At 33.2% G+C, this 27,978-nt stretch overlaps 1 protein-coding gene across 2 annotated transcripts in view; it reads right to left on the bottom strand.

Moving 5' to 3' along the window:
* Fas1 (fasciclin 1 Fas1 domain-containing) overlaps positions 1–27,978 on the bottom strand; it is a 284,789-nt gene that overhangs the window by 17,092 nt on the left and 239,719 nt on the right. For both annotated transcript variants that reach the window (XM_088262637.1, XM_088262638.1), the window contains exons 2-7: positions 8,672–8,810; positions 5,803–5,984; positions 3,798–3,931; positions 2,808–2,904; positions 1,941–2,118; positions 1,318–1,478 (exon numbers count right to left, since the gene is read on the bottom strand). In XM_088262637.1, the coding sequence (XP_088118763.1) occupies positions 1,318–1,478; positions 1,941–2,118; positions 2,808–2,904; positions 3,798–3,931; positions 5,803–5,984; positions 8,672–8,810 (891 nt within the window). The remainder of the gene's footprint in view (positions 1–1,317; positions 1,479–1,940; positions 2,119–2,807; positions 2,905–3,797; positions 3,932–5,802; positions 5,985–8,671; positions 8,811–27,978) is intronic.

Genomic DNA, 27,978 nt, shown 5'->3' with positions numbered 1-27,978 from the left:
ATAAGCCGATGCATCTGATTCTCCAAGTATAGAGAATTCAGGATTGCTTTCTACTGACAGAAGCACTTTCATATTCAGTTTATAGGTTACAAGAATCGATTCAAAATATCTAAAAGGAATTGAAGAAGTTGTCGAGTCATCCGGCTTGATGTACAAGTCAAGCTGTGTAGAAAAATCAAGAAACCTACTGACCTGAAAAATATATCAGTTAATGGGTAAAATAGTTGATATTTCTTTGAAATCGAGACAAACTGAATTTTGAAAACATCAGCCGCATTAACGGACAACCGAGGGCATCAACAATAAACAAAGCAATAATCTCAATGTCATATTTCGTAGTAGTTCGCACCTAATACCAAAATTCAAATAATATCTTTGATTAAAAATCTATAGAATTTGTCACAATACCTAATAAGGTTGTCAGAATGGTTAGAAAACCATACATACAGAATATACGGGAGTCTTTTGGAAGAACACTCTCAACCATTTTTATGATGTTTAGAGAGATGTTAGGAGACAAAACGCTTTTGACTTGTTTTATATAAATTTTGATGAGGTGAAACTGCAAACAGGTAAGCACAAGTAAGGAATTGCACATAACAATAGCCAACATCCATAATATAAAGATTTTAATCATTAATTTCTTAAATAAACAGTTTTAAAATAAACTAATATCTCAAAATAGCCATCTTGCATTCGAATAATCATGCAATGCCAATGATAAAAAACAATGTAATACAGAATTGCCATTGTAAAAATTGATTATACAAAATTGATAAATAAATCCTGTAAATACTCATATGTACCAAATATAGTTTGGTGAATTTAGTACTGAAGATATAAAGTTACATTAAGTAAGTTTAGGTTGAATTGGTTGGGTTAGGTTAGATGAGATATTTGATATATGATCTGTGATGACATCTTTCGATACAACCCATTGAGTAAATTTTGATGATTTCCATAGATTTTATCATATGATATTAGAATATTCATAGAATTGAGTAAATTCTACAGCAGTGGGCTAAAGAACCTACTGAATCCCTGAGACAAGAACAGCACTATTCATTTGTTTGTCCGAAACATTAATAATGTTCTAGAAAAATAGAGATCCCTCCCGCACCAATTGAACACTTCAGCAGTAAGTCGGCTAGTTTGTTCCAGTGGTTTTTTGAGCTCATCGGTGCTAGGAAATGTGACATTTGGAAATCGCTGTGTCGGTTACGAATGCCTTCAACTATCGTAAACATTATACATGAACAGTAGTGTAACATCACTTTCACAAACTAAGTAGTTAATACTAAACGGTTTGTAACTGACCTCGAGGAATTGTGTGACCGACGTGTCGACGACCATGAGAGGTCGCTGGATGAGATGGACCACTCCGTTCTTGACCGGTATATTGCCTTTGACAATGTCAGCCAAAACTACTCCAGGGGAGTGCTTCGAATCACCGAGAACAGTGTTGGACTTCACGTATGCTGGAATGTTTCATTAGAGACAAAGATTGACCACTTTTCGGATTAACGAATAACAAAAGAAAGTTTACACCAAACATAATTCGACTAGTTTTAGATTGCTCAACTCTTTACTTATGGTTTGCACACAGCTCGTGTAATGTTCGACAGTGCCCACACAAGTGAGTATTGTATCCAAGATTCAAACCCTTTTTTTTTCAGGAAATATAATCCTAATTGTTTTATTTATCTAAAATATTATTTTTTCCTTTCTTTGACCTCTGTCCACAACCAGATGGTGCATAGGGCACAGCATATTATCGATGCAGATCTATTTTGATCGAAAATTGCATAAAGGCAAGGTAATCAGTCTGCGTTACAAATTTATTGACATAAAGCAAACCATATTATAGCCAATAATAATCGACTGGGATCTGCTAGTGTCTGTATAACGTCACAACTTATTTTGCATTAAAATATAATTACTCAGAGTTTCCTGGCCATTTTGAGTGGTGGTGAACGAAATGGTGACTTTGAGGTTGTCACCGAATGCTAGTGTCTCAAATGGGATATCATCAGCAGTCGGTTTCGTGAATAGCACCATGTTGGGGATGACGTGTCCGTCCACAACCTTCGCGTCAATCATCTCGGGACGGGGTTGGGGCTAGAAAAACAAAATAATATTGAGATATTAAAAACATTTATCCTATAGTAAATAATCATTTATCCTACAGTAAAAAACATTTATCCTATAGTAAAGTCGCAAAATTATTCAATCCTATATATCAAATAAGGGTTTGAAAATGTATGATGAGATATGCAATGTAAATTAAGTAATAATAATAGTTTGTGTTAGTTGTAATACAAGCTAACTAAAGAAATAAAAAAATAAAGGTCTCTGTTAAATTGAAAATTTCAACCACAGATTCGCTAATAAAATTTAGACTGAAAATATGAGGAGTCTAGAAGAAATGTAACTAGCAACATGTTTAAAACATTGTGAAAATATTTTAAAATTGTGGTAATATGGTTGAAAATCATGGGTAGAATGGAGGATGTTACCAACCAGCCAATGACAGACCATAACTCTGTAAATGCCCAGACTTCCACATTTGCTGGTCAATAGCTTATTTAGTTCTGTTGAGATATCAATGAATCCTTGATAGCAACACCTTGTGGTGTCAAATCCAGATTTGAACAGATTCTAAATATTCTGTTCTCTCATTGATATTGACAAACTACAGAAAAATATAATAAAAAAATACATTCTATAATCAACAGTGAGTGCATAATTTATCAGGAATGTGAAACTTATTACACAAGAGAGAAACAAATAAACAAAATAATACAAACCTTGAATCCCTCATCAACAGGAATGAAGAAAGTATGTCTTCCTTCATTTTTGAAGATATCCTGCTTCTTGATCTGTGTAACCTTTTGGCGGAAGGACCTAGATGAATAGAAAAGAAACATTAGTAAGCGCTTCTTCTAATCCTTGGTGTATAGGGTACTGCATCGTATTGAGGCATTGCAATCTTGATTGTAAATTGCATAAAAGCTAGGTGATCAGTCCGGTGGTTCAAATACTAGTCCAGAGTAACATACAAATTAAAGTGCATAATCAATCACTTATATTTGATTTTTATGTTAACCCTGGTGGATATTGAATCCGGGGCCACTTGCATGGTAGCCAAACACGCAAATATTAACAACTAATTTAATATGATAAAATGGTTAAAAATAAGTTTGATCATAAGAGTCTCAAATAGTCTCATTATGACTCATTATGGCTCCAAAGTACCATGGTTATTAAGTTGAGGGCTCAGAACGAGCCGGGGCAAAGAGAAATGCCATTCAGATTCAAAAGACTCTTGCAAATATGGAGATTTATGCAAATACACCTTTGGTTTAAGTTTGTCAGAAATATAACTCAAGAGTGCGATTAATGGAAATATATGTAGTTCCTATGTATGAAATCCTTGAAAACATATCTTTGGTTCATTAGATTCTGACAAAAAAAGCCCCAGTAGGTATTGAGATTCATGCAAATACAACTTTGGTTTCTGATATTAACACAAATACAGCTTCCAAAATTGAAATTCATTTAAATGTAAATGTGGTCCATAAGCATCTTGCAAATACAGTTCAGGAATAAGAACCAGAGTGGTCTATGTATGTTATAGTGGATATTGCAGACCACTTCACATTAGCATTCTTCTTCTTCGCGTGCCTTGTGAGGTCCCCCAATGTTGGCGATCACTATGGTAAAGGCTTCGCGGTCCTGCGCCTAAACATTAGCTTAGCATTCAGTCAGCTGATCATAACTTCTAGATATTGGGTTACCTGACACGATGTGATCCGATATCGAATTCTTCAGATCGAGATAGGAACTGCAAGGCATCAGGATTATAGAGCTGATCACTCGAGGTCTGAGATGGCGAAACTGGTACCAGTACATCATCAATTACGTGGAGAACCTAAACAAATGAGAAAAACATATACATTTATATATCTGAAAATAGCAAACAGTTTAAATTTGGCAGCGTTGAAATTCGACAGCTTAAAAAAGGGCAAAAATATGTGTAAATTTGTAAAAAGTATCTGCCCATGAATAGGTCATGGGCAGATTCAGGGCTCATGCAAATATAAGACATGAGTGACAAATGGCTAATTTTCAGGAGACACATTTGAAGCGCTATAACTTTATAAAGTAGTACGCGGCTTAGCGCATTGCTAAGGCTTTATTTTATCTAATCATTATTATAAAATAGTAGAGCGACATGACTGCTTGACAAAGTTTTAGTGTTTTTAATGTGTCTATTGAAAAGTAGCCATTTATCACTACTCTTTTAGCTGGGAAGTTATGATAAATGTAGAATGGATTGATATATAGATATTACAACCCTTTGAGCTCTCTGTTGGCAACAATATGTAGCCATAGAAATAGCCAAAGGTGTTAAATGCTAAATATCAAGATGATATCTGTCATTGCGACTGCCATTTGTTGCCACATGTTTTTTGGTCCATGAAACATGGCAACTTTGTGGCCGCTATGCTAACAGTACTGTGTCTTTTAGTCACACATAATTCAAAGCTTATATGTAAGTTTATTAATGTAAACTTGATTAGTTTCGAGAAGTACAGATGTTCTCATCAACAAGTTAAAATACAAACTACATACATAAAATACAAGTTTGCATTTTCACCTATTAACGACAACATCTGTAGTTCTCAAAACTAGTTGTGTTTACATTAATACACTCAAGTATGGTCTTATGCAAATGTTTTATTTTTATATTAAAATCATCATGTTGTTCCACTAAGTTAATGCTAAATCAATTAAAGCAGATTTCAAAACTGCCACTTTACCATTTTTATTCACCAATTTCTTTATATAGGCCTATCAATATTATAAGGTCAGTAAAACCGTTTAATTTTATTCCATGCCAGGGTAGGTCTAGTCTGGCATTTGCGTAGTTGTTAGTCAGACCCATGTAAGCTGCTAATATTTAATTAAGCCAGTTAGTTGAGAACACGAAAATAAAGATAGAAATGACATGTTCAAATTGGAGATATTTATGAAATAAATATTACCATTTTTTTTTTTTATTTTTTTTTTTTTTATTATTAGATTAAAACCAATATTTTTAGCTTTTCCACTTTTTTATTTGACCAGCGACCGGGTTTCGTCGTTACCGACATCATCAGACTGGTGAGTTCTGACTGGTGAGTTCAGACTGGTGAGACCAGTCTGATGATGTCGGTAACGACGAAACCCGGTCGCTGGTCAAATAAAAAAGTGGAAAAGCTAAAAATATTGGTTTTAATCTAATAATAAATTAAAAATGCAATTCCATCACGAAGTGTCAGTGGATAATATAAATCTATTAAATATTACCATGAAAATTCCCTGATATATTGTTAAAATTTAAATAAAGAGATATATTTGTGTTTTTATTATTTACTCAAATATTTCAATTTCATACTGTTTCTGTGAGCCTAAGCGGCTCATTATTAGAGATAGGTATCAAATTGTAACAGAATGGGTTCGAACCGAGAAACTCTGACTTAAGAGTCCGCGACACTAACTACGGGACCACAACCCGACATAACCGACGGGACCACAATTTTGATCGCCTTGGAAATCGGAACTGGGATCTTCAGCACGATAGCCATACACACTAACCACTATGCCGCGGAGGCGGACTTTGTTACAAATCTGTGATTAAAATAAAACAATGGTTTTCATGAAAAGTGTTGAAATGTAAATGTCTCTAGTGATTTCAAATACCAGCCATAATTGGGTTGTAACACACATTATAATTATTTTTTAAATAAATAAACTTACCTGTTTCTTGTTGAGGGGATTTGAAGATATGTAGTTGGAGCGATGGGCCAATACTTTAGCGTTGTTTATATAAATGTCATCGTGGTGGGTAGAGCGTTTCCGTGTCACCCAAAGAGGAGGATTTCCTTCCAACTCCGAATTCAGAGAGTGAGTCAACTGATCCAACGTCACAGCAAGATTGGCTGAAAACATTAAAAAATACAAACATTATATTTGTGTGCGGCAAAACATCGTATGATATTTAAGGTTTATTCAAAGAGAATTACTTCCTAAAAAACAAATTTCACAAAAAATCAATGAAAACTATACGAAGTCAGTTATAAGCGGAAACGATAACTTGATAAGCGGTTTTTAAGAGGATTAAATCGATCACAAATTGAAAATTGCCCACTGTAAATATATTGACATCGTAGACCGTAGGCGGTAAAATTCAAGCGAGAAAATTGAATTACGAGTATATGTGACAAGTGAAAGTTGATGCAGTGTTGCCAATTTTTGAGGTAGGTGCTTACCTACAATTACATACTGACAGCGCCTTCTAGAAAAGTGATTACGGACGTAGTGATTCTATATCCTACCTAAGCCAGGGATGTGGAACCAGCAAGCCTTTTAACTTGAGCAATTAAAAAAAGCTGAATATATATAAAAATTTAGCTCCGTAGTTTCCGCGAAACTCAAAGAGTAGTTGATGGATTGACGTGAAATTTTTACAAACGTGGTCTTATATTGAGTCAGATAAATGAATGTATCCTGATCTTATTTCCCTAGCTGGGTACCTAGTTTGAATTTGATCAAGATTTTAATGATAATTGGAATATAAATATTATTTTCTCTGAACTACGTCAAATTGGAGAATATTCAAAATGTAAGCCATAGTATGAATATTAGCAATTAACTTTTATAACTTTTTGATTGATTTTTAACGAATAGTCCATACAAAAAACATATATTTTAGGACATAACAATATTATACGAAGATGGTCAAGTACCTACTTATGTAAAAATAACTTAAATTAAACAAAACTAGATATCGTGCGATGTTTAGTCATACAAGGGGGTGAATTGGAGAACGTATGGCTTCGTACATAACGTATTCATACGACGCAGACGGTCCTTTCGGTGTGACTTTATGTGATTTGGCTGCCCCTCGAGTAAATTAAATGCTTTTTGTGCCGGAAATACGACCAATATCCGGTAGGTACTTCGAACAGTCCAAACTGCAACGCGTGACCGATTTGGCGAGACACGCATTCATCGATAGCCGTTCAAAAAGACCCCACTTTATTATTGCAAAAAAGGAAACACTGGACAAAGAAATCAACTTTGCGATCTAGGAGTCAATTGTGAATAAACGATACCGGGTTATTTAGCGAAGCGAAGGGAGCATTTGACAGGAAATTGAAAAGAAGACCCGAATTCGAGGTCTGATGGAGGCATATATCCTCATACATTTGATCTCACTACGAAAATTTCCTTAAAGATTGCAATGAAATGTACATCGCAGGATTAATACTCTTCACATAATTATCAACCAACTTAACATTGCCTCCGTCTGATGCAGTGGCCTTTGCACCAATGGGGGCAGAAAAGGATCAGAAGAAGATGTATTAAAACTTGTCAAAGAGGTAGGGTCACCAAAAGTCCCTTTCTTTCCAGATATTATGCTAGGCCGTTGTTTTATCGGATGTATTAAAAAGCCGGCTATATTTAAAATACATATAAGTATACTCTTCAATATAATCACAAAAACATAAAAGTTTTTCTCTCGTTAGGTTGTTATTTATTTCGTACATCGATTGTTAATTCCAATTTTACGATTACGTATGATATGCGATGAATTTTTTTGATGTTAAAAACTTTACAATTTAATGATTATTGTTTTCTTTTGCTTGCTTTGTTCGTACAAAATATTACGTGAAATTTTATTCCATTTCCACAACCAACTATAATCATAAAAATAAATCAAAGCGGAATAAAAAATAATGATGGCATTTAACTGAGGTAAAAAAATCGGTTTTATAATAAAGCGTGCCAGAGAAATAATATTTTTAAGTACCTACGTAATTATAACCAATGTTAATTAAAATCCACTAAAATAAAGTTGAGCTAGTTACCTTAATGGATTTTTCTCATGATGTGTTATTATTGGCTAATAAATTAAAATGAAAAATCACAAGACTATCGGTACGATTCTAGTTGAAATCTGTACATAAATAAAGGAAATATGAAGGTTTAAACTTTAGATATTTGAATAAAACGAAAAACGGACACCGCTATACGTCATTGGGTGTGTTATGGGGCGTATCCCTTTATCTGCTGTATAGAGCTGTAATAGTAGTAGTGTGGATTCGTTTCTGTGACGTCATTCGTTGCCAACTTACGAAAACAACGTTTTTATGAAGGCGAATTTTGAAAAAGAAAATGATCAATGAAAATATTTACTATATCGGCTGTTATAAACACAAAACGAGTCTAATACAATCCTTTATAGGTTGAGTATGAAAAATTAGATATTTCTTCCGGCTGAAAACGATCCATTACAAAAAAATGGAATACTAATTATTATTTACCTACATAGGTTTTTTTGAAGAAGAATAAGTTTTAATAAAATAATGCTAATAATAATTCTAATTAAATAATCAGCTCAGCTCGACCGCCATGATACACTGGCGTCATCGTCGATACATCGACCTCTGGGCTTTGGCAAAGTATACCAGAGTCGATATATCGATCCTCAGCACCCTAACGGTAAATGCGTTAACTATCCACTGTAATCGACCGTTAGGAAGTCGGCTGTTTGATAACGCAGAGCATCAGGAAGATAACTCAACCATCATGGATATAATAAAAGACGGAGAAGTTAACTTACTGATATGGTAAAGCACCAGAGAGTCATCCACAGTTCCTTTGTGTCTCTGGAACGCTTGGTTGGTGGGAGCGAACAGCGTCACCTGGCGGTATTGCAGTGTCGTGTTGGCTATCCTGCTGCGCTCTAACAGGGCGTAAAACTGAAACAAAATAAAACAGCAAATTAAATCAAGTACCTTGATATTTTAATTTAATAACTATAAACAAATTATTCAATCGGTAAAAAATATATAGCAATTTCCAAATGAAACACTGTCGGTTTAAATATTGGAGCTAAAATGGACAATTTGATGTCTGTTGCTTTTTGTATGCTGACGATACTGTGCTTCAATTACAGTTTCAATATTGTTATACTAAAATAGGGTAGGTACTGCTGATGTGCCTATAAAGAACGCACGTCACTATGTGTATGCATGTATGTAATTATGTGGTTGCATATGTATACGAGTGTGTGTGGGAATGTATGTATTTTATGTAAATATTTTCTCTTTTGATAGGGTTGATTGCTTTCTTTTTATGTTGGGTGATCATGTTTTTTTTTTTAAAGTTAAATACTTATAATAACATAATGGGTAAATTTGAAAAACAAAAGTGCTAAATTTTTTCGTGATCTTGTTATAATTGTTACTGCCGCTGTAAAAGTTGAGCTTTACTGTGGGAGACAAATGGTTTTTATTTTTAATTATTTTATCTTGCCTCGTATTTGTGCCTACATGTTGAATGACCCGAATAAATACATCAATAAACAGACAGACATTAGAAGAATGGATGTCAACAATGGAAAATAAATTATAAAAGGTGAAAGTATGAAGTTTGAAGATGGAAATTTGCGCTGTTTTCAGGAAATGCCGTCATTAATTTCAATTTAACAGGGGCAAAACTGAAAAAAGATCCGTGATTCAGGTTAAATTCGATAATACGCCTGAATCCTTTGTGATTTGAGCGTTTGTCCCTGGGGCAATTACTGTTTTGAGGGATGACTCCGGATCCCAATCAATGGGTGGAAAGCTACCCTTCAATAAAGCCTCCGGATTATCGATTTCGGTCGGGGCTGTTTGAATAAAAGCAAACTTTGCAAGATTGTTAATATTCCTACTATTGTTGCGGGACACAAAAGGCCATTGTCTCGCGAGGCTCCGGATACCAGATGAATATTTTCAAGTTTATCGGGAACAATCACTCCACGACTACGTAGTTAGCGAACTCTTCAAGTCTAATTGGCCTTTGGTGAGTTTATAAATCAATCTTTCTTCTTCTGTTGTTTGCTCTCGACATTTATCCCATCACCTCTCATCAAAAAAGTTAAATAAAGAGAACGGGGCTGGGATTCCATACGGAGCCTGAAGTTTTAACTACGTAGCGAAGATCAGTGGTCCCCAAACTTTTTATCGCAGTGGACCGGTCAACGTTTGATAGTTTTACCGTGGCCCGCTGAGGGGGACGGACGTAAATTGTTGATATTTTAGATTGTTTTGATTAAATAAGTCGCGTATTTTACTTCGAAGGAATTGTGTCATCGGTAATTTGGAATGAAAGGGTTATATTGGACAATTATTTAAATTTTGTTAACAACTGATATTTTTTTTGTTTTTTGTTTTTTAAAGTATTTTTGATTTTTATTTATATAACTTATTAATTGTATGAGGCAATACAAGTAAACAACATACTAAATGTATAAAGCAAGAAAGTTTTATGACATATTAATTATGTAGAAAGACAGTTATATAACTTATTAATTGTATGAGGCAATACAAGTATAGAACATATTACATGTATAAAACAAGACAGTTTTATGACATATTAATTATGTAGAAAGACAGTTATAAAACTTATTATTAATTGTATGAGGCAATACAAGTATAGAATATATTACATGTATAAAACAAGACAGTTTTATGACATATCAATTATGTAGAAAGACAGATATATTACGTATGAATTGTATGAGTCAAGACAGTTATATAACATATTAATTGTATAAGGTAATACAGATACTTTAAACAAATTTTATAAAATAATTTCTAACAAGTATCTTTCGCGGATAATTATTCTCAAGATTAAATTATTTAATGGTAGCTCTCAAAATGGGACTGTATATTTTGTGATAACCCTGCATTAATTAAATTAGTAATTATAACTAACAATTTACAATATCTCTTGTTGGCGTTAAATTGGATTGTTTAATTAATTAACGGTTTTCAAAATAAGCGTTAAAATTATTCTACCTTTCGCTTTAAATTTGGAAAATTCTGCGCTCATTATATCTACAGTTAGCAACCAATTTCTTTATTAAATTTTGACATCTCAACTAAGATAAAGTTTGAATTTAGTAGTGTGGAATTTGAGTAGTATTGGTTATCAATCAGTCATGGGTAGAATGGTGAATATTACACACGTATAAAGTGATCACTTCAACCAGCCTATGACAAGTCGTAAGCTCTGTAAATATCGTGATTTATATTTTATTCTCCAACTTTGTTCAGATATCAAAATAAATAATGAAAAACCCGGAACTTGTGAACAATGATTTGGACACACTAAAAATATTGTAAAGGGTTTTTTCTTACATATACAATTATTGTTACAAGTAGATGAAGAAGAATATGGAAATCTGGGTATTTACATGACTTTATGACCGGTCATAGGCTGGTTAAGTGATCACTTTACACACGTGCAACGTCCGCCATTCTACCCATGATTGACAATTGACAATCATGGGTAGAATCGTGAATGTTGCGCGTGTGTAAAAAGATCACTTAACCGGCCTATGACCGGTCATAAGGCCTGTAAATACCCAGACTTACCATATTCTTCTTCATCTACGTCGAGATGTCAAAAAATGTAAAAAAAATAAACGGAGAAAACCCAGATTTGTGAACAAGAATTTGGACACACTCAAAATGTCAAAGTTGTTTACACTACGTAGTTAATTCTTTGACATCCGTATGGAATCCTAACCCTAGAGCTGTTCCGGTTTTTTCAGGCCCATTGAGAATTGTAAGAAGGGTTTGAACGCAAACGCCTCACACTAGATTTAATATATTTTTGGGGTTCTATATAATATCACCACGTATACAAGTACCTACGCACATGTATAAGTTTAACCCTCAAAAGTTGACACGACAAGGGATGGGACCTTTGTAAATTTTCACATTTCCACCGAATTTCCCGCGATCTCATTCACGCGGCTGACGTTGAGTGGCACACACTGTGGAAGGTTAGACTTATAATGCGAGCATAGATGCCCCTTCATCAACCCTGACAGTATCAGGTGGCGATCTGCCCTGTCCACGCCGGCAGGACCCGCGGACAGATGCCTGCATTACATTTATCTATTTACTTATTTATTTAAACTTCATATACAGAAAAGAAAAATGTATTCTTTCAATTTCAATTTATTTATTTTCAATTAACATATACATTACAAACTAAAAAATTGAAAGCGGAAATATTAAAATCCATACAAAAATTGAAAATATGCTTTTTACTTTTTCATCTTTTTTAATGTATTTAAGTTTTTAATTTTATTTTAAAAAAAATATATTTTTATTTTCTGATGGTAAAGTATTTTTTGTATTTTATATTAACACTATTATTCTAGTTCTACTTATAATACCTATCCCCTTATACCCTTTACTATGGCTAAATTATATTGTATACCCACACACAGGCCATGCTTTGTGGGATTTTTTTGTATTTATATTTATATTTTATTAATTTTTTTTGTATTTGAATTTATGTTAAAATAAAGAAAAAAATGCAAGAACTATTGGTAAAGGTGTAGAAGAATCCCGCTTCGGAAAACTCCTTCAGACACATGGGACAGATCAATGTCCAATGAGATATTGTTCAACATAGCGGTAGCTCTTCTTACAGGCATAACCATCGGCAGGTTGGTCTTGTGTACAGGAATGTGAAACAATCTATGCCGACGCTATCTTAGGTAACTATCGGGAACATACAGACCAATGTTCCGGATAATTTCAGGATTATCGATCATACCGCGCAACAATCGATAAAAATGCGTAATCACATACACATTCCTTCTAGTCTCTAAACTATTTTAGCCAAGCATACCCTGGAGACACCTACCAAATTAAGAAAGTTCAGAGGTGCATTTTATCATGTTATGGTAACAAATTTAACATATTATGTTCAATGCGAAATGTGAGCCTACTTAACTGAGCACGGGCAGTCAAAATTTGGAGCAATTGTGTTATTTTCACAAAACTAGACTTTTTTAAACTAATCACCACGGTACACCAGTGTGCCGCGGCGCACACGACGGATAAAGGAACACACAGATCTACGGGTATATCGTAGTCGTACAGGAGAAAGTGACCAACTAACAAAACGTAAAATGTTCAGGAGGGTCATTCCAGTCACTTTTGCTTAGCAAGAAAATAAACATCAATGCAGTTAGTCATTTTTAACAAGTCAATATATTTTACTTCCAAAAAACCTTCCTTAAGCTATAAGATATCAAATAGTCAATGGTCACGTTTTTGTAAAAAATGCACTTGGTCACTTTCTCCTGTATGACTACGATATAATAAGTCAGAAAAAGGATAGGAAAACTAACCATCACGCCGCTTCTCCGCAAGGATAGGCAGAGAGAATTGAACGCCACACCACTCTGTCTTTGCAAACATTCTTCGCCTCTTCCACGTTCATTCATTTCCTCATACACACCCGCCGATTATTTCGACTCCTAACCTGACCGCTTTCAAGTATTTGGCATACCTGATCGTGTCAAGTTGTTCTCCTGTCCTGTGCTCATTTTCCATCATATCTTTTATATTGTTTATTATTCATCATTTACTCTAATTTTTATGTTTTACAGTACGAATGTTTTTGTATACAAATGGCTGACTAAGTATTACATCCACCTCTTAGTCAAGCCGGAGTAAACTTTTATTCATATTATTATTTATTATACGAGTGACCAGCAAAAAAGCAATACTTTCATTATTATTGTAATTTAAATCCTCGTTAAACTTTTGCTTACATTCCAGTCACGCAACTGTCGACTTCGCGTTCGCTTTTGCGCCCGTATATTTTGAATACACTCCCCACCTTTGAAGCAAAAAAATCACCGAACATTTAAAAATTCGCCACGCAAAATATGCTTGTATATTGTACACGTGTTTCATTAGTTGTGATGGTGACGTCAGACAGGGAGATTGATGTTTGCAGGAGCCATTTTGGAAAAAAATATTGACACTGAAATTTTAATAAAATGATGTCGCAAATATATATATATTATTAAAAACGTTTTCCTGAAATGTTTTAGTCCAATATATCAGTAAAAATGTGAATGTTCGTTTGTTCAAAATCTTAAATCTCCTAAAGTTATCCATCGATCGCCTTGAAATTTTGACAAAACGTTGCATTCGAAAACGCGCTGATATAACAAACATCAGGTATCTAATTAAAAAAAAAAAATTACTGGAGCGGTAGCGCCATCTGTTGAATTTAACATCAATACACGAAAAACTAATTATTGCTTATGGCAGCAGCGTGCTTCTTGACAGCTGCTGTCACTTAAGCATTTTTAATGTTTTCGATCGCAATGTTATTTTTTAGATTTTTAATATTTGCATTACTTCACAAGCATAAAATTATACATACAAGAAATGTGCACTGTTTTCTTTCTTTTCTATTTAACCAGACTGATTCATAGTAACGCGTAACTGGGTACAACTGGGTAATATTTTTTTGCATTTTTCAAATACAGGAATTCGTTTATTGGGTATCAATCGTTGGGATAGAATCCAGATTTTCGGGATTCAAACCATGTTGCATCTTTAATTACAGATATTTTCAACTTAAGGATCAAAACGGTGTCTTCTTGAAAATCATATTGTATACCACTTATAGCTAAAATATACAAAATTTCTTGGAATTAGACCAAAATAGTAACTAACCATCACGCCGCTTTCTCGCAAGGGAATCAAAGAGCACCACCCTATATTTGCCAACTTTTGTTTCACAATGATGCATCTCCTCATACATACATACCCGCCGATTTGCGCTGCATCAAAATTCCTTGAACGTGTTTATTAAAAGTCATGTACCATCCTAGAAATAATAATCTGTTTATACGAAACATCCTGTTCGGATTTACGACGCTACTTTCATATGCAGAGGATGTATAACAAAAGTATAATAGGATTTTAGTACACAACCATGATACACGATTTACACACAACGAAGGTTTGATAGTCCCAAGAATTAACAATAAATATGGGAGTCGAACACTGCAATATATCGTTCCGAACATTTTTAATTTGATACCGACGGATGTTAGAGGCTAAAATAAAATATGGAACAAGGCAAAATAAAGGAATGGGTGAATGATCAAGAGTTAATTTTATGAAAATTGTAAAACGTTTATATTCTAAATTTTTCTCTCTTTTTTGTGTGTATATTAGGTTAAAATGGTTAAAAATAATAAAACATGCATTCAAAAAGAACTCCACCGACAAGACACACTAGGTGGGTCATTGCAAAAAAAAATATGTTTAAAATTGTGATTTAAATAAATGTATCCAATTTATGTTAATAAAATAAATAAATATGTTAATAAATTTATAACATGCGAGTAAGTATGTATAAAGACAACTATAGAGTAGAAGTCACATATCGCTCACTCCTTTCAACAACGTCATTTATCAAAAAACTTGATTTTTTAGGAGATCGTTTTTAAAGTAAAAAAATATAATACAATGTATTAAAAATAAATATCAAGCCACTTATTGAACTTTTTACTGTGCAACAGATCTTTTTAGGTAAAACCTGAATGTTTTTTCTCCATTTGAAAAATATTTAGTAAATTTAAAAAATAATTAAACAATACCTTTTCTTCAAAATACAAAAACAACGCTTTCTGCCCTGTAGCGGGTAAATATTAAGTTAAAAACCTGCCGCTTTTGCTGGGATATAGTACATTTTCTGGGCATTCCAAAAACATGCACAACTGAAATTTGACGATTTTTGAAATATGACGTTGTTAAAAAGGAGTGAGCGATATGCAAAAAACTGATCAGTTCATATTTGGTTTCACAACATTTTGAGTATCGTGAATATGTGAATATCGCCTTAATCCGAGATAACTAAACTATATTTCTAGATACAATGCCATTTGTGGATCGCACAATATTGACATATCGCTCACTCCTTTCAAGAACGTCATAAATCAAAATTCGTCAATTTTCAGTTGTGCATGTTTTCGGAATGCCCAGAAAATAAACTATATCCCAGCAAAAGAGGCATATTTTTAACTTAATATTTACCCGCTACAGTGCAAAATATGTTGTTTTTGCATTTTTAAGAAAATGTATTTTTTAATTATTTTCTTAAATAAACTTAATATTTTTCAAATGGAGAAAAAACCTTCAGGTTTTACCTAAAAAATCTGTTGCACAGTAAAACGTTCAATAAGTTGCTTAATATTTATTTTTAATACATTGTGTTATATTTTCATACTTTAAAAACGTTCTCCTGAAAAATCAAGTTTTTTGATTTATGACGTTCTTGAAAGGAGTGAGCGATATGTCGTAGCTGTGCGGAATAGTGATTTATTGTTAAATGTCTTTTACATTCATTCCTAATAAACCTAACTTAAGTGCCGTGTAACCGGTTCCTATTTTTAATAAATACTTTTGATTAAGTTCCACGTTTTTAATTGCGAAGTCCTTCAGACGTTTAGTTATTAAGGGTTAAGGGTACACGGTAAAAAAAGTTTGGAGATCACTACCTTATACAGGAGTATTTATATTCGAACAAGGTATCGTGCGTCAAGTTATTGATATTTGATTCTTGGAACCGTGCACATGCTGTCTAGACGGTGTTTGAGGTGAAGTTAATAGGACTCTATGGAGGGGTCCCATTATCGATGAGTCACGATGTGTTTATGTTGACAGGAAATTAAGTACGCACACGAACATAGCGATTAAATCAAATATGCAAGTTCGCTGCTAATAAAACGGGGAATAAATATATGTACACGAATTGCATTTGCCTTTGTAACAGAAGAATTTAATGATTACCGTTTTGCGAGTGTGTGTGTGAATAAAATACGTTAACTTTTGTATTTTTTTTTAACAAAAATGTTAGTAATATTAGTATATAACCACTCATCAAGATATTTTATCTACTGGTTTCGAGACGTACACGTCTCTTCGTCAGGACAATCACTGCAACAGCATGCAAACAATACTACACGTCACCAGTAGTTTTTTTTTGCATACTGTTGTAGTGAATGTCCTGATGAAGAGATGGGAACGTCTCGAAACCAGTAGACAAAAAATCTCGGTGAGTGGTTATATACTAATATTACTAAAATTATTGTAAAAAATATAAAAGTAAAAATGACTATGTCCGCCTCCGTAGTGTAATGGTCAGCACGCTCGGTTACCGTTCTGGAGGTCCCGGGTTCGATTCCCAAGGGGGGTAAAATAAACATAAGTGATTTTCTCACTGTAATATTTATTGAATATTACCCTAGACTGATACCTGAAGCTGAGGGCTGATCACCTTTCCTTCATGTGTAAAACGATCAAGATAACACTGCGTTTATATGACGCAGTGCTCTATGCACTATTGGGGTGCGTATCAGGGTTTTATTATTATTATTAAAAATGACTAACCACATAGTAAATGCTTCAAATATGAATATGTAACAACACACTCTTACTATATGTTACTCATGGCCGACAGCGTACTTCTTGACGGATATTGACGCGTAGCATTTTCTATGTTTTGGAATGCATTGTTGTTTCATAGGTTACTACTATATTAATTGCTTCACAAGCATTGTAAAATGAAGCAGAATATAATTGTGTGCTTTTCTTTTTTTCTTTTGACCAAATTAAGCCACAGCAACGCGTGGCCGGGTAAAACTAGTCTCTTCTTCTTTCCATGTTCGCTCCCTAGTTGGAGCATATGGCCAACACGAGACGTTTCCAAGTCGCTCTGTCACGCGCCATCTCATTGGCTTCCTCCCAGGTCAGTCCGGCGTCTCGAAGTTCCGCTGAGTATAGTCGGTGAATGGTCGTCAGTGGCCTTCCGGGGTGCTGGAATCCTCGGGGTTAGAAGAAGAGACATGAGGGGTTGATGCACTCAGGTGGCATTCTAAGGACATGTCCCAACCATGTCCACCTTCTCCTCTTTAGGACTTCCAGTATGAGGGGATGTTGAATTATTCTCCTCACATCGTCATTCTTGACGAAGTCATACCATTTTATACCCAGTATTCGCCTCAGGCACCTATTTTCAAAACTTGCTAGTTTTGCAGTTGCTAAAACAACTAGTAACTAATAAAATTTCTTTGGAACGAATTAAGTCGAAACTCGAGATTCTACTGTACAGTATGCGATAAAAGTTTATTTTATTTGATGAGTGTACAAGAATGTACCGTAGAACGGGCTACTTGAACTTTGATGTGTTACTTGAGCCCAGTACAAAAAAATAGATCTGTATTTGGTCTACAACAATGAACGTATCGACATGATTCATTGTTTCCCTGACAGGTGACACTTATACGTTCATTATTGTAGACCAAATACAGATTTGAATATTTTTTTTTTGTACTGGGCTCAAGTAACACATCAAAGTTCAAGTAGCCTCGTTCTACGGTACATAATTCTATGTATTACGTTTTCTGAAGAAATCACTTGGAAAAGGTGTGTTATATTTATTACCTGAGTAGAAATAAAGTTCGCCTCCGTCCCAGTTGAAGAATATCTCGCAGTTTTTAAAGTTCACATAACCGATGGGGGCCTGTCTCCTCTTACTCTTGGCGCCCTGGTAGACGCTGCCGGCGCGCGTCACCAGTTCACGTCGTTAGGGAACTTTCTCAAAGCTGTTTAACTTCCAGAGGAGAAAACTAACTTCACCTCCACCGATACAAAACTTCACCAGAGCGTCGACTGCTTATAACTACAAAGAGCACTGCAACGCATCATGATATTTTATCAACTTATTCGAAATTGTATCGACAATATTGATCTACTTTACTTTACTTAGCGTCTATATGGGAGCAATTCCAAAAGTACCGAAGTACAAGTTTTTAAATTAAATAAGATACTAAGGATGTACTCTCAAATATATTGTACAAGCCGCACTAGTTGTCTATGCACATTTTTTTAGAACATATTGGAATTTGGCGGACATATTGTTTAAATAATCTTTCAAAACTCTTTTCTTTTCGAAAACATATATTATTTCGAAGAGAAACTTATTTTTGCAATACAAAAATGGCGTTTTAAGCAAAAAATGCAATAACGCTTAATGTTACCTGGGTTTAATTATGAAAATTATATTGCGGGCTATTGATTATTTCGGTTTAACAAAAAAATACGGGGTGGCGTCGAATCATCGTACATTTCCTGTACTTACAGAAAACCACACCGAACGGGTTTCACCACCATCGTAGGTTTAGTCAAATTAAATTCGGAATTTATTCACATTGACATTTTGACTAAAAAGTAAGATATTTTGCCCTACAACAGCACTCAATGGTGTGTCAGGCAGTTTGTTTAATGAAAATAGTATTATTTTCATGATTAATTACATAAGATAAAAGTAATATGAGTAGTCCTATGCGTCAAGTATATGAATTAATTTGCATTCCTTTAGGATTCAAACCCAAGACTTCGTGAAAGGTAGTCATACTAACTACTATACAACGGAGACGGATATTCGTATATAAGAACTACTTCAAACATAAAAAAAATCATGGCACCCTGAATAAAAATAATATATTCCGAAAACATCTCATAAAAATAAATATGAAAATTTATAGTTATAGTGAGATAGAAGAAAACACGTTTTTATAGGATTACTACTCAAAGGAATTATATTAGAATTTGCATTTACAGTGGAACCTCAAGTTACGAATGCTCCCGGGTTACGAAAAATTCGGGTTACAAATAAAAATCTCCAGAGAAAATCCACTGGTATTCAAATAAAATTTTGAGTAACGATTCTGCAGACTGTAATCTCGGCAGACTACTACTGAAAAAATCTGAATAGCTTTACAATCTGGAGCAAGAGACTATGACGAGAAAAAATTGTCTTCAGAGACAAATGACGCAAGGAGGTTGTTGTTATTGTATGATCAACCAAACGCGTAAGAAAATGTACTTACGACGAGAAAACAATTCTTTTCAGAGACAAATGAAGCAAGTAGGTTGCTTGATCAATCAAACGCGTAAGAAAAGATCGCTACACCGTTTCAAGGAAAAAAATCACGGTGAGTTATAAATCTTTTGAATTATTGCAATGTCTCATTTGTGCAACATTATAAAATACAATTTTTTAGAGGTGGCTGGTGGCCAGATCCCCAAATATGCAATAATCGTATGAATTGACAGCCAATTTTGACGTGTTGTATCCAAGGAAAATGCTACCGACGGTGCGGCTTGGGGATCCCTCGGTAATTATCCAAGCTTTTAACTTCTCCAAAACAACACCGCCTGTCAAAACTAGTAGATAATTTACTTCCGTGATCGCTCACGGAAAGTTGAGTTAACTTCAATCTTATCTGTTTTTGTAGTTCCGGGTAACTTTCGTATGAAATCGACCCTCGGGAAAGAAACAAACCTCATTGAAATGGTTTTTAGAGACAGAAACATGATGAACTTCAAGCATTGGATGTTTTCATGAAATAATCCTTTAACAAACAATAACGTTTTAGAAATATACAAGCTGGAATAAAATGGCCTTTTGATTATTATTTTGTTTAATTATTCAAACTTATTGTGCTTCAAAGAGCAAGAGTAGGAAGATAGTTACTGACTGATATCAAAGTCCGGAAGGTGTCTTATCTGGGGCATGTTCTTAGAGAAGAGAAGTAAGAGCTATTGCACCTAATCATAAAAGGCAAAATAGAAGGTCGACGAGGTGTGGGTAGAAGGCAGATCTCCTGACCTCGGAATTGGATGGGGATCAGAATCGTCAAACCGCTGTTAAAGCTGCCCAAAATAAGGACAATTACTCTTAAGTAATAGTCGACGTCAGGGGGACCTGACATGACACGCATAGAAGAAGATATTCTAACTTATTCTTATTCATTTTCAATTCAGGATTTTTGTTATTTTTACAACAAATAGCCATTTTTGAGTTATTTTTACAATAAAGAGACATTAGAAACGGATCAATCAATTTACATTGAATTGGATTGTTTTCTAATAATTAACAAAATTCCTCTGGAACGAATTAGTTCGTAACTCGAGGTTTTACTGTACAGTGTGCGACAAATGTTTATTTTATTTGATGAGTGTACAGTAATGTAATTCTATGTGATGTCCGTATTTTGTATTCTGATGAATTCCGAAGAAATCACTTATGATATAAAATGTACGAATACGGAGGATGTTTTAACCCCAAAGGAAACTTTTAGAATAAGTTAAGTATATTTCCTATTCATATATCATCTCAGGAACAAACAAAAAACTTGCCAAATTTTAGCATTCCCTTCCGAAAAAATGTTCGTTAACAATCGACTATGGAGTATGAAAAATATTTTGTATCAAGTTTTGGATTTTGAGTTCACATTTTTAAATGAGTAAAAAGATAGCAAGACATAGGGTATGAAAAAACTTAAGTCTTTTGCTCTCTGGTTGGATTTCTGTCATACAAAATTACATTTTTGGAACAATGATATTATGAATTACGTAGATGTACCTACATTAAATAATAATCAAACTTCGATTATTTTTGTCAAAATAACATTTCATCGACTACTTTTCATCATTTTTTCCGTTTCTCGTGTTTGAAATATAATATCTAGATAAACACAGCATTATTTGAATATTTGCGTATAATTTTTTTCTTTATCCTAGAAATTTTTATTTTGACACGACAAATACAAATGTAATCAAAGTTAACATAAACCTAGGAGTGGCGTGCAGAACTCGATTACATTATTTCAAAATATCTGAAAAGGTATACGAAAGTGAATTACATTTTTAGAACGTATCAAAAAACAAATTGAGTATATCATATGTGTCTCGGGGCCTTAATTCGAGCCCCCGTAGAGTGAGCAAAAAGCAAAGTTGAGTACATATGAGAAATGGTGGAGTAACCTAAAAGGACAGGCTGTTTCTTAAATATTAGGGGTTGGTTGTGAAATTATTGCACGTGACAGAGGGGAGAACTACGTACTACACGCGAGTGGTACATACTGACACAACTTACCCTTCTAGCGAAAAACAAAATATTTTTCCGTGTCCCGGGTTCAAAATACAATACTTAGGGATAATACAGACATCAATATTCAATTCAATAACATTTTTGACATTTCAACATGGATGAAGAAGAATGTGAAAGTAAAGGTATTTTCCCAGATAAAGCCCTGTCATAGGCTGGTTAAGTGATCACTTTGCACACGTGAAACATCACCAGTTCTACCCATGATTGACAATCACTCTACTATTTTTTTTTGGAACTGCTACATATAGCATTAATCTCATGACATCGTACATGTGAGTTTATTGGAGCCATCTATGGTGTTTTATATTCTTCTTCATCTATGTTAATATGTCAAAAATGTAAAAATAACTCTTAAGTTAATAAGTGGAGAAAACCCAGTTTAGTGAACGAGTATTTGGACGCACTCAATATGTTGTGAAAAAAATAACTGATCAATTTATAAGCTGCGTAAAAAATATTATTTCGTGCATTTTGTCCTAAAAATGTATGTGAATTAATTCGGAATCAATCCCTTTTATGTCCGAGAAAGCTCAAAAAATTTCACAAAATTTCAATTTGCTGATGGCAAATTGATGGCATCTATCAAAATGATTATAATATAATTTTACATATTTTAAAAGATAAATGAATGAAAATCTAAAATAATTAATTATTTAAAAACAAAATCACCGTATTTTTTCTTTATATATCAATGTGTATATTTGTTTTTCATTTTTATTATAGTTTTACTTAATAAATACCACTATTTCTTAAAATCTATGATGACACGTGTTTCGATGGATTCCGCATCATTTTCAAACAACATAATTAATGAAAGTATTAATTTGTTGTATTTACTTCATTGGCTTGGCCCAGGATCGTAATAGGTTTGGACAGCCCTGATATACAGTATGGAAATATTAATGTAGCCATAAACTTGTATGTGAGAATAAAGTTTTTTTTATTATTATTATTTCATCGTTCAAGTGTGTATCTTATGAATAATGTATCAAGTACTCTCCATTATTCCTAACTAGCAACATAAGTCTTGTTCTCGATGCTTTTACGAGCTATAAAAAAAATAAAATAACAACTTGGAAGTTGCCATTGTGCAGTTCTGTCGAGGAAATCCCTGGTGCGGAAGCGCTAAATTATAAATCACGTGTTCTTAAGTTCCATTGCATTCCCTTCAGGGTTGCATACTAAACCATATGTGAAACATTATTAATTTTTATATTTTTGACATCTCAATATGGATGTCTGGGATATTCTGGGTAAGTGACCACATGATACCCATGATTCTTCTACCATTCTAACCACACAACTCATTTTTTTTGGAAGTCATACATATATTGCTCACTCCTTTCAAGAACGTCATAAATTAAAATACTTGATTTTCAGGAGAACGTTTTTAAGTTTTTAAGTTTAAAATATAATACAAGGCGCAAATCAAAATTGACGATTTTTTATATATGACGTTGTTAAAAGGAGTAAGCGATATGAATTCACAACAGCCATCTTTATTGAATTGAGAAGAGAGCTTTTATTAAGAAAAAACCTTTTTATTTTGATGTATGCAAGGTCCGAATTTAATTTTTACATACTGGGAAACGCCTGAAAACACATTAATTTTTTTATGTCTCTTATAATTTGACCAGTTATTTTTATTCAGAAAGTTTTGAGTGTGTCCAAATACTTGTTCAATAATCTGTTTTTTTTCTACTAAGGAGTTATTGTCACTTTTTTTATAGGCTAGTTAACCAACCTATGACAGATCGTAAGCCCTGTTAATATCCAGACTTCTATATTCCTCTTCATCTATGTTGAGAAAGTACAAAAAGTTTAAATATTGCATTTTCATTCACGATCATCATCTTCATTTTACTCAGTATTTGTCCTTTCATTACACACCTTTACAAAATCAATATTTAAAAATGAATTCAAAATTTAGATAACAAATAATTCTTGTAATTAAAACGTAACTTTGTTTTAAAATCACTAAAATTTTATAGTGATTTTGAAACAAAGTTACATTTTAATTATAAAATGGAAAATCACAAAGTTAGTGCTTCAAATATAAATTATAAATAATTTTTAGTTCATCCTCGTAGCGCCAGATCCTTCAGCAAAGGGTGGACCGTCGACAGATGTGATTTAAGGGTAAGTATTTGCTCCCTTACGCGAGATACTGCTGCGGAGATAAATGGTTTGAAACTAGACATGAAAATTGAAGACTAAGACAAAGCTCGCGAGATTTCCAAAGCTCTAATTACCATTAGTTACAAAGTGTTCTTCCGTAGTGTACTGTATGTAGTAACGTAGTACATTTAGTGAGATGCATTAATTTTCTGATTTGATTCCAGATACAGTACAGGATATCTTATACTCTACATGGAATCAAAATCGATAATACAGCCTCCGTCCAAGATATCACTGCGTCAGTACGATGTAATGCCCTATGCACCATTGGGTGCGGATAAGGGTTGCCATATATGTATAATTTGTTTCTTCCAAAAAGATGTTTTGGAATAAACTGACATTCGCATATTTATTCATTCCCGAATTCTATTTCATAAATACATACAACCCGGCCTTACTATTCCGTAAAAATTCAAATGTATTCCATTGGGTACCTTATAAAGGTAGGTACTTTATAATATGTAGGTATTTTAACAACAGCGCTTCTATTTTAATTTATTTTTCTATGGTTTTTATATGACAGTAAAAATTAAAATGGCGAATGGCATGCGTACATTGGGAAATACCTATGATTTTTTTTTCTTTGAGGATAAGAAAAGGAGAGGTTTAAAAAAATTCAATAACACAGTTATCTTTTTCGAGTTTTAAAGGTCTATTTTGAAAATTTTCACTGCTATCGGGTCAACGGTATAGGATCAGGACATACAAATAAACATAGGTTTTTATAGATATAGATAACAAATATCGTGATTTATCTTGGATTAGTTTTGTCAAATATATATGCGTCGATGGTGATAGTTATATTTTCTTCCCTTATTTTTCCCCCAGCGCTCTCTACTTCCCAGAAAGCGTTTCACTCGGGCAAATTCATAAAGCAAAAGCTTTTCCAGGCAAATTCGCAGAAATTGATTTATGTATGCAATTTTCGGGCGATTTTTCCAGTAAAAGCTATAGGGGCGTGAAGATAACAAGTTTCCCCTCCTATTTCCGCTATTTCTACCCCTAAAAACTGGTGCGATTGTTTAAATCGACTCGAGACTTTCAACAACGTTTCAGCAGGTTCACGAACTCCCTGCTTTAAAAAAAACCTTTGCTTAGTTTGAACTTAATCAGAATTTAAGGGTAGAGATTAGATGCTCCTTCTTCTACATATATACGAATATATACACATACATATGAGGCTGTTAACACGAAAGTGGGCAACCTCTTAATTTTTCAAATCCTGACTACTACAAATTATTCAAAACGTGCTAAATAATATTATTTAGCACGTTTTTAGCTATTTTTAGCGGAATGCATCGAAACACGCGTCACAGTACATTTTAGTAATAGTGGTATTTACTAAGTAAAACTTTAATTGAAAATGGATTGATTTTTCGTATGCTAATTCTTCAGGGACATCTATGGTTGAAATTAGTTTTCGTGAAAAAGTGTTTTTTAATCTTACAAATAATTCATGAAGGTTTCTGCTAATCTTATTTACAGTAATAAACTCAAACGAATAATTTTATTTATTTATTCAAGTGTTTTATTTATTTATTCAAATAGAATGCTAGCATTATATTTAACCCTTCATGCATCATAAAATCGTAGATAAAAGACTCGTTTTGTTAATATATTGGGGATCAAAGGAAGCCCGATCATATTGCGGGTTTATTTATAAACGCGGGAAAAATGTAATTAATATTATATTATGTAGTGGATGTATCCTGCGAAGGTTGAGCAATAAATCGTGCCCGAAGAAAGGTCCTGGCGATTCATTCATCTTTTTCACAGGTTTCGTGACATTTCAGTGCTTTATCATGTGAAACAAGCAACTGAATGAAATAGAGAATGAAAAGGACAAAGGAAGAAAATGTATCTTGGAAAATAAAATGCTCAGGTTGGGAAATAAAAGATATTTCATTTTATTTTTCCTTGATGAAGTGACTAATTACTTGAGCTGAAAGCCTCGCTAAGTGTCCATTATCTACCTTAGTTTTCAGCACAAAGATGAAGAACACACAAATAAAAAGAGGCTTAGAATGAACATTAACTAAAATTAGTTTTATGTTCTTAAATGTTTTAATGGAGTTTGTGATTTGCCTGATTTATATAGTGTTGAAAAAGAGTCCTTTACAATGATTACTCAGGCGATTTCGAGGGATTTAAAATAATGACAGAATGAATTCTCACTATTTTAACGATGACAATATTTTTTTGTAATGTATGAACTTAATGATATACAAGAACTATCAATCCCAAATTTTAGATCATTTATATTGCTTGAAAATATTAGTATGCGACGGTATCAATACTTTTATTTATAAAATTAATTTAATTTACATTTGAAGCAATAACTTTGTGATTTTCCATTTTATAATTAAAATATTACTTTGTTTTAAAATCAGTATAAATATTTTATTATAAATAAATTATAATATCTACTTAATTTATTCCGCAGTCACTTTGTGGTAATATCTATCCATTATGAAATTTAATCATACCTGATTAAATTTTATAATGGTATATGTTCATATGTAATTCATCCGTGAAGATGACAAGGTGCTCGTCAAAACCAGTTGAAAAAAGTACCAAAAATAAAAGTGATTAAAAATAATGCTTGTGTTTTATTGTATAAAGTTTACAAAACGAGGTACATAGTATCAAAAAAATCTAAGAATATTTTATTATTATTGATTTATTTCATAGATACATACATTTTTTTAACTATATGTACTTATTACGGCTCTTTAGGCATGTCCTGTATTAAGCCGAAATACTTACAAGTTAATACATTTTTTATTTTTTTATTATTATTATTTGTTGTAAAAAAAATAAATTATTGGATTATATACATTACATACAATAGATACAATGACAATTGACAGTATAAAGGGTTTACAACAAAATAATTACACCTATATAAATAACCCATAAACTATATTACATTTTTTTTTATACTATACTACATTTTTTGTCAAAACAATTGATAGAATTAGATTTTGGTTCGAAAATGAATATTTTTTTAAAATATGAAAATATTTTTTATTATGAGATTTTTTAAGGAGACAGGATTTCTATAAAGGTTTGGCAAAGAAAGATAATTTGTGCGAAGTCAGTACCAACAAAAGCTAGAAGATTATAAATGATGTTTAAATGAATATTCGTACACATTCGAGTAGAAACGCAGAAGAAAGGAAATTTCGGTGAGTGAAATAGAGTAAGAATGGCATGAAATGAAAAGTGATTCGAGTATCCGTCAACGTCAACTACAGTTCAAACTATATTCGTGAAGTACGCTGAATAATATAATACGTTCTCACATTTCCTCAGGAGGAAGTATGTGTTTTTGCAATCACGAAATAGATGTCGTGTTTATACAATACATACAACAACAAAAAACTTCATGAATACAAGAAATCTTATTTTTTTAGATCTCATCAAAGATGAAGAAGAATATGGAGGTCTGGGCATTTACGGGGCTGACGTCCGTCATAGGCTGTGATCACTTTACACACATCGCTCACTCCTTTCAAGAACGTCATAAATAAAAAAAACTTGATTGTTCAGGAGAACTTTTTAAAGTTTAAAAATATAATACAATGTATTAAAAATAAATATCAAGCCACTTACTAATATAAGTTTTTTCTGTGCAACAGATCTTTTTAGGTAAAACCTGAAGGTTTTTTCTCCATTTGAAAAATATTAAGTATATTTAAAAAAATAATTAAACAATACTTTTTCTTCAAAATGCAAAAACAACACTTTCTGCCATGTAGCGGGTAAATATTAAGTTTAAAATATGCCGCTTTTGTTGGGATATAGTACATTTTCTGGGCATTCCGAAAACATGCACAACTGAAAATTGAAGATTTTTGATTTATGACGTTCTTGAAAGGAGTGAGCGACATGTAACATTCACCAATTCTA

Source organism: Brachycentrus maculatus, unplaced genomic scaffold (genome assembly GCF_059751285.1).
Source record: "Brachycentrus maculatus isolate JH-2025_06_01 unplaced genomic scaffold, ASM5975128v1 h1tg000186l, whole genome shotgun sequence".
Taxonomy (NCBI): domain Eukaryota; kingdom Metazoa; phylum Arthropoda; class Insecta; order Trichoptera; family Brachycentridae; genus Brachycentrus; species Brachycentrus maculatus.
Note: the sequence above shows the minus strand (reverse complement) of the source record. Positions and strands in the feature narration are given on the sequence as shown.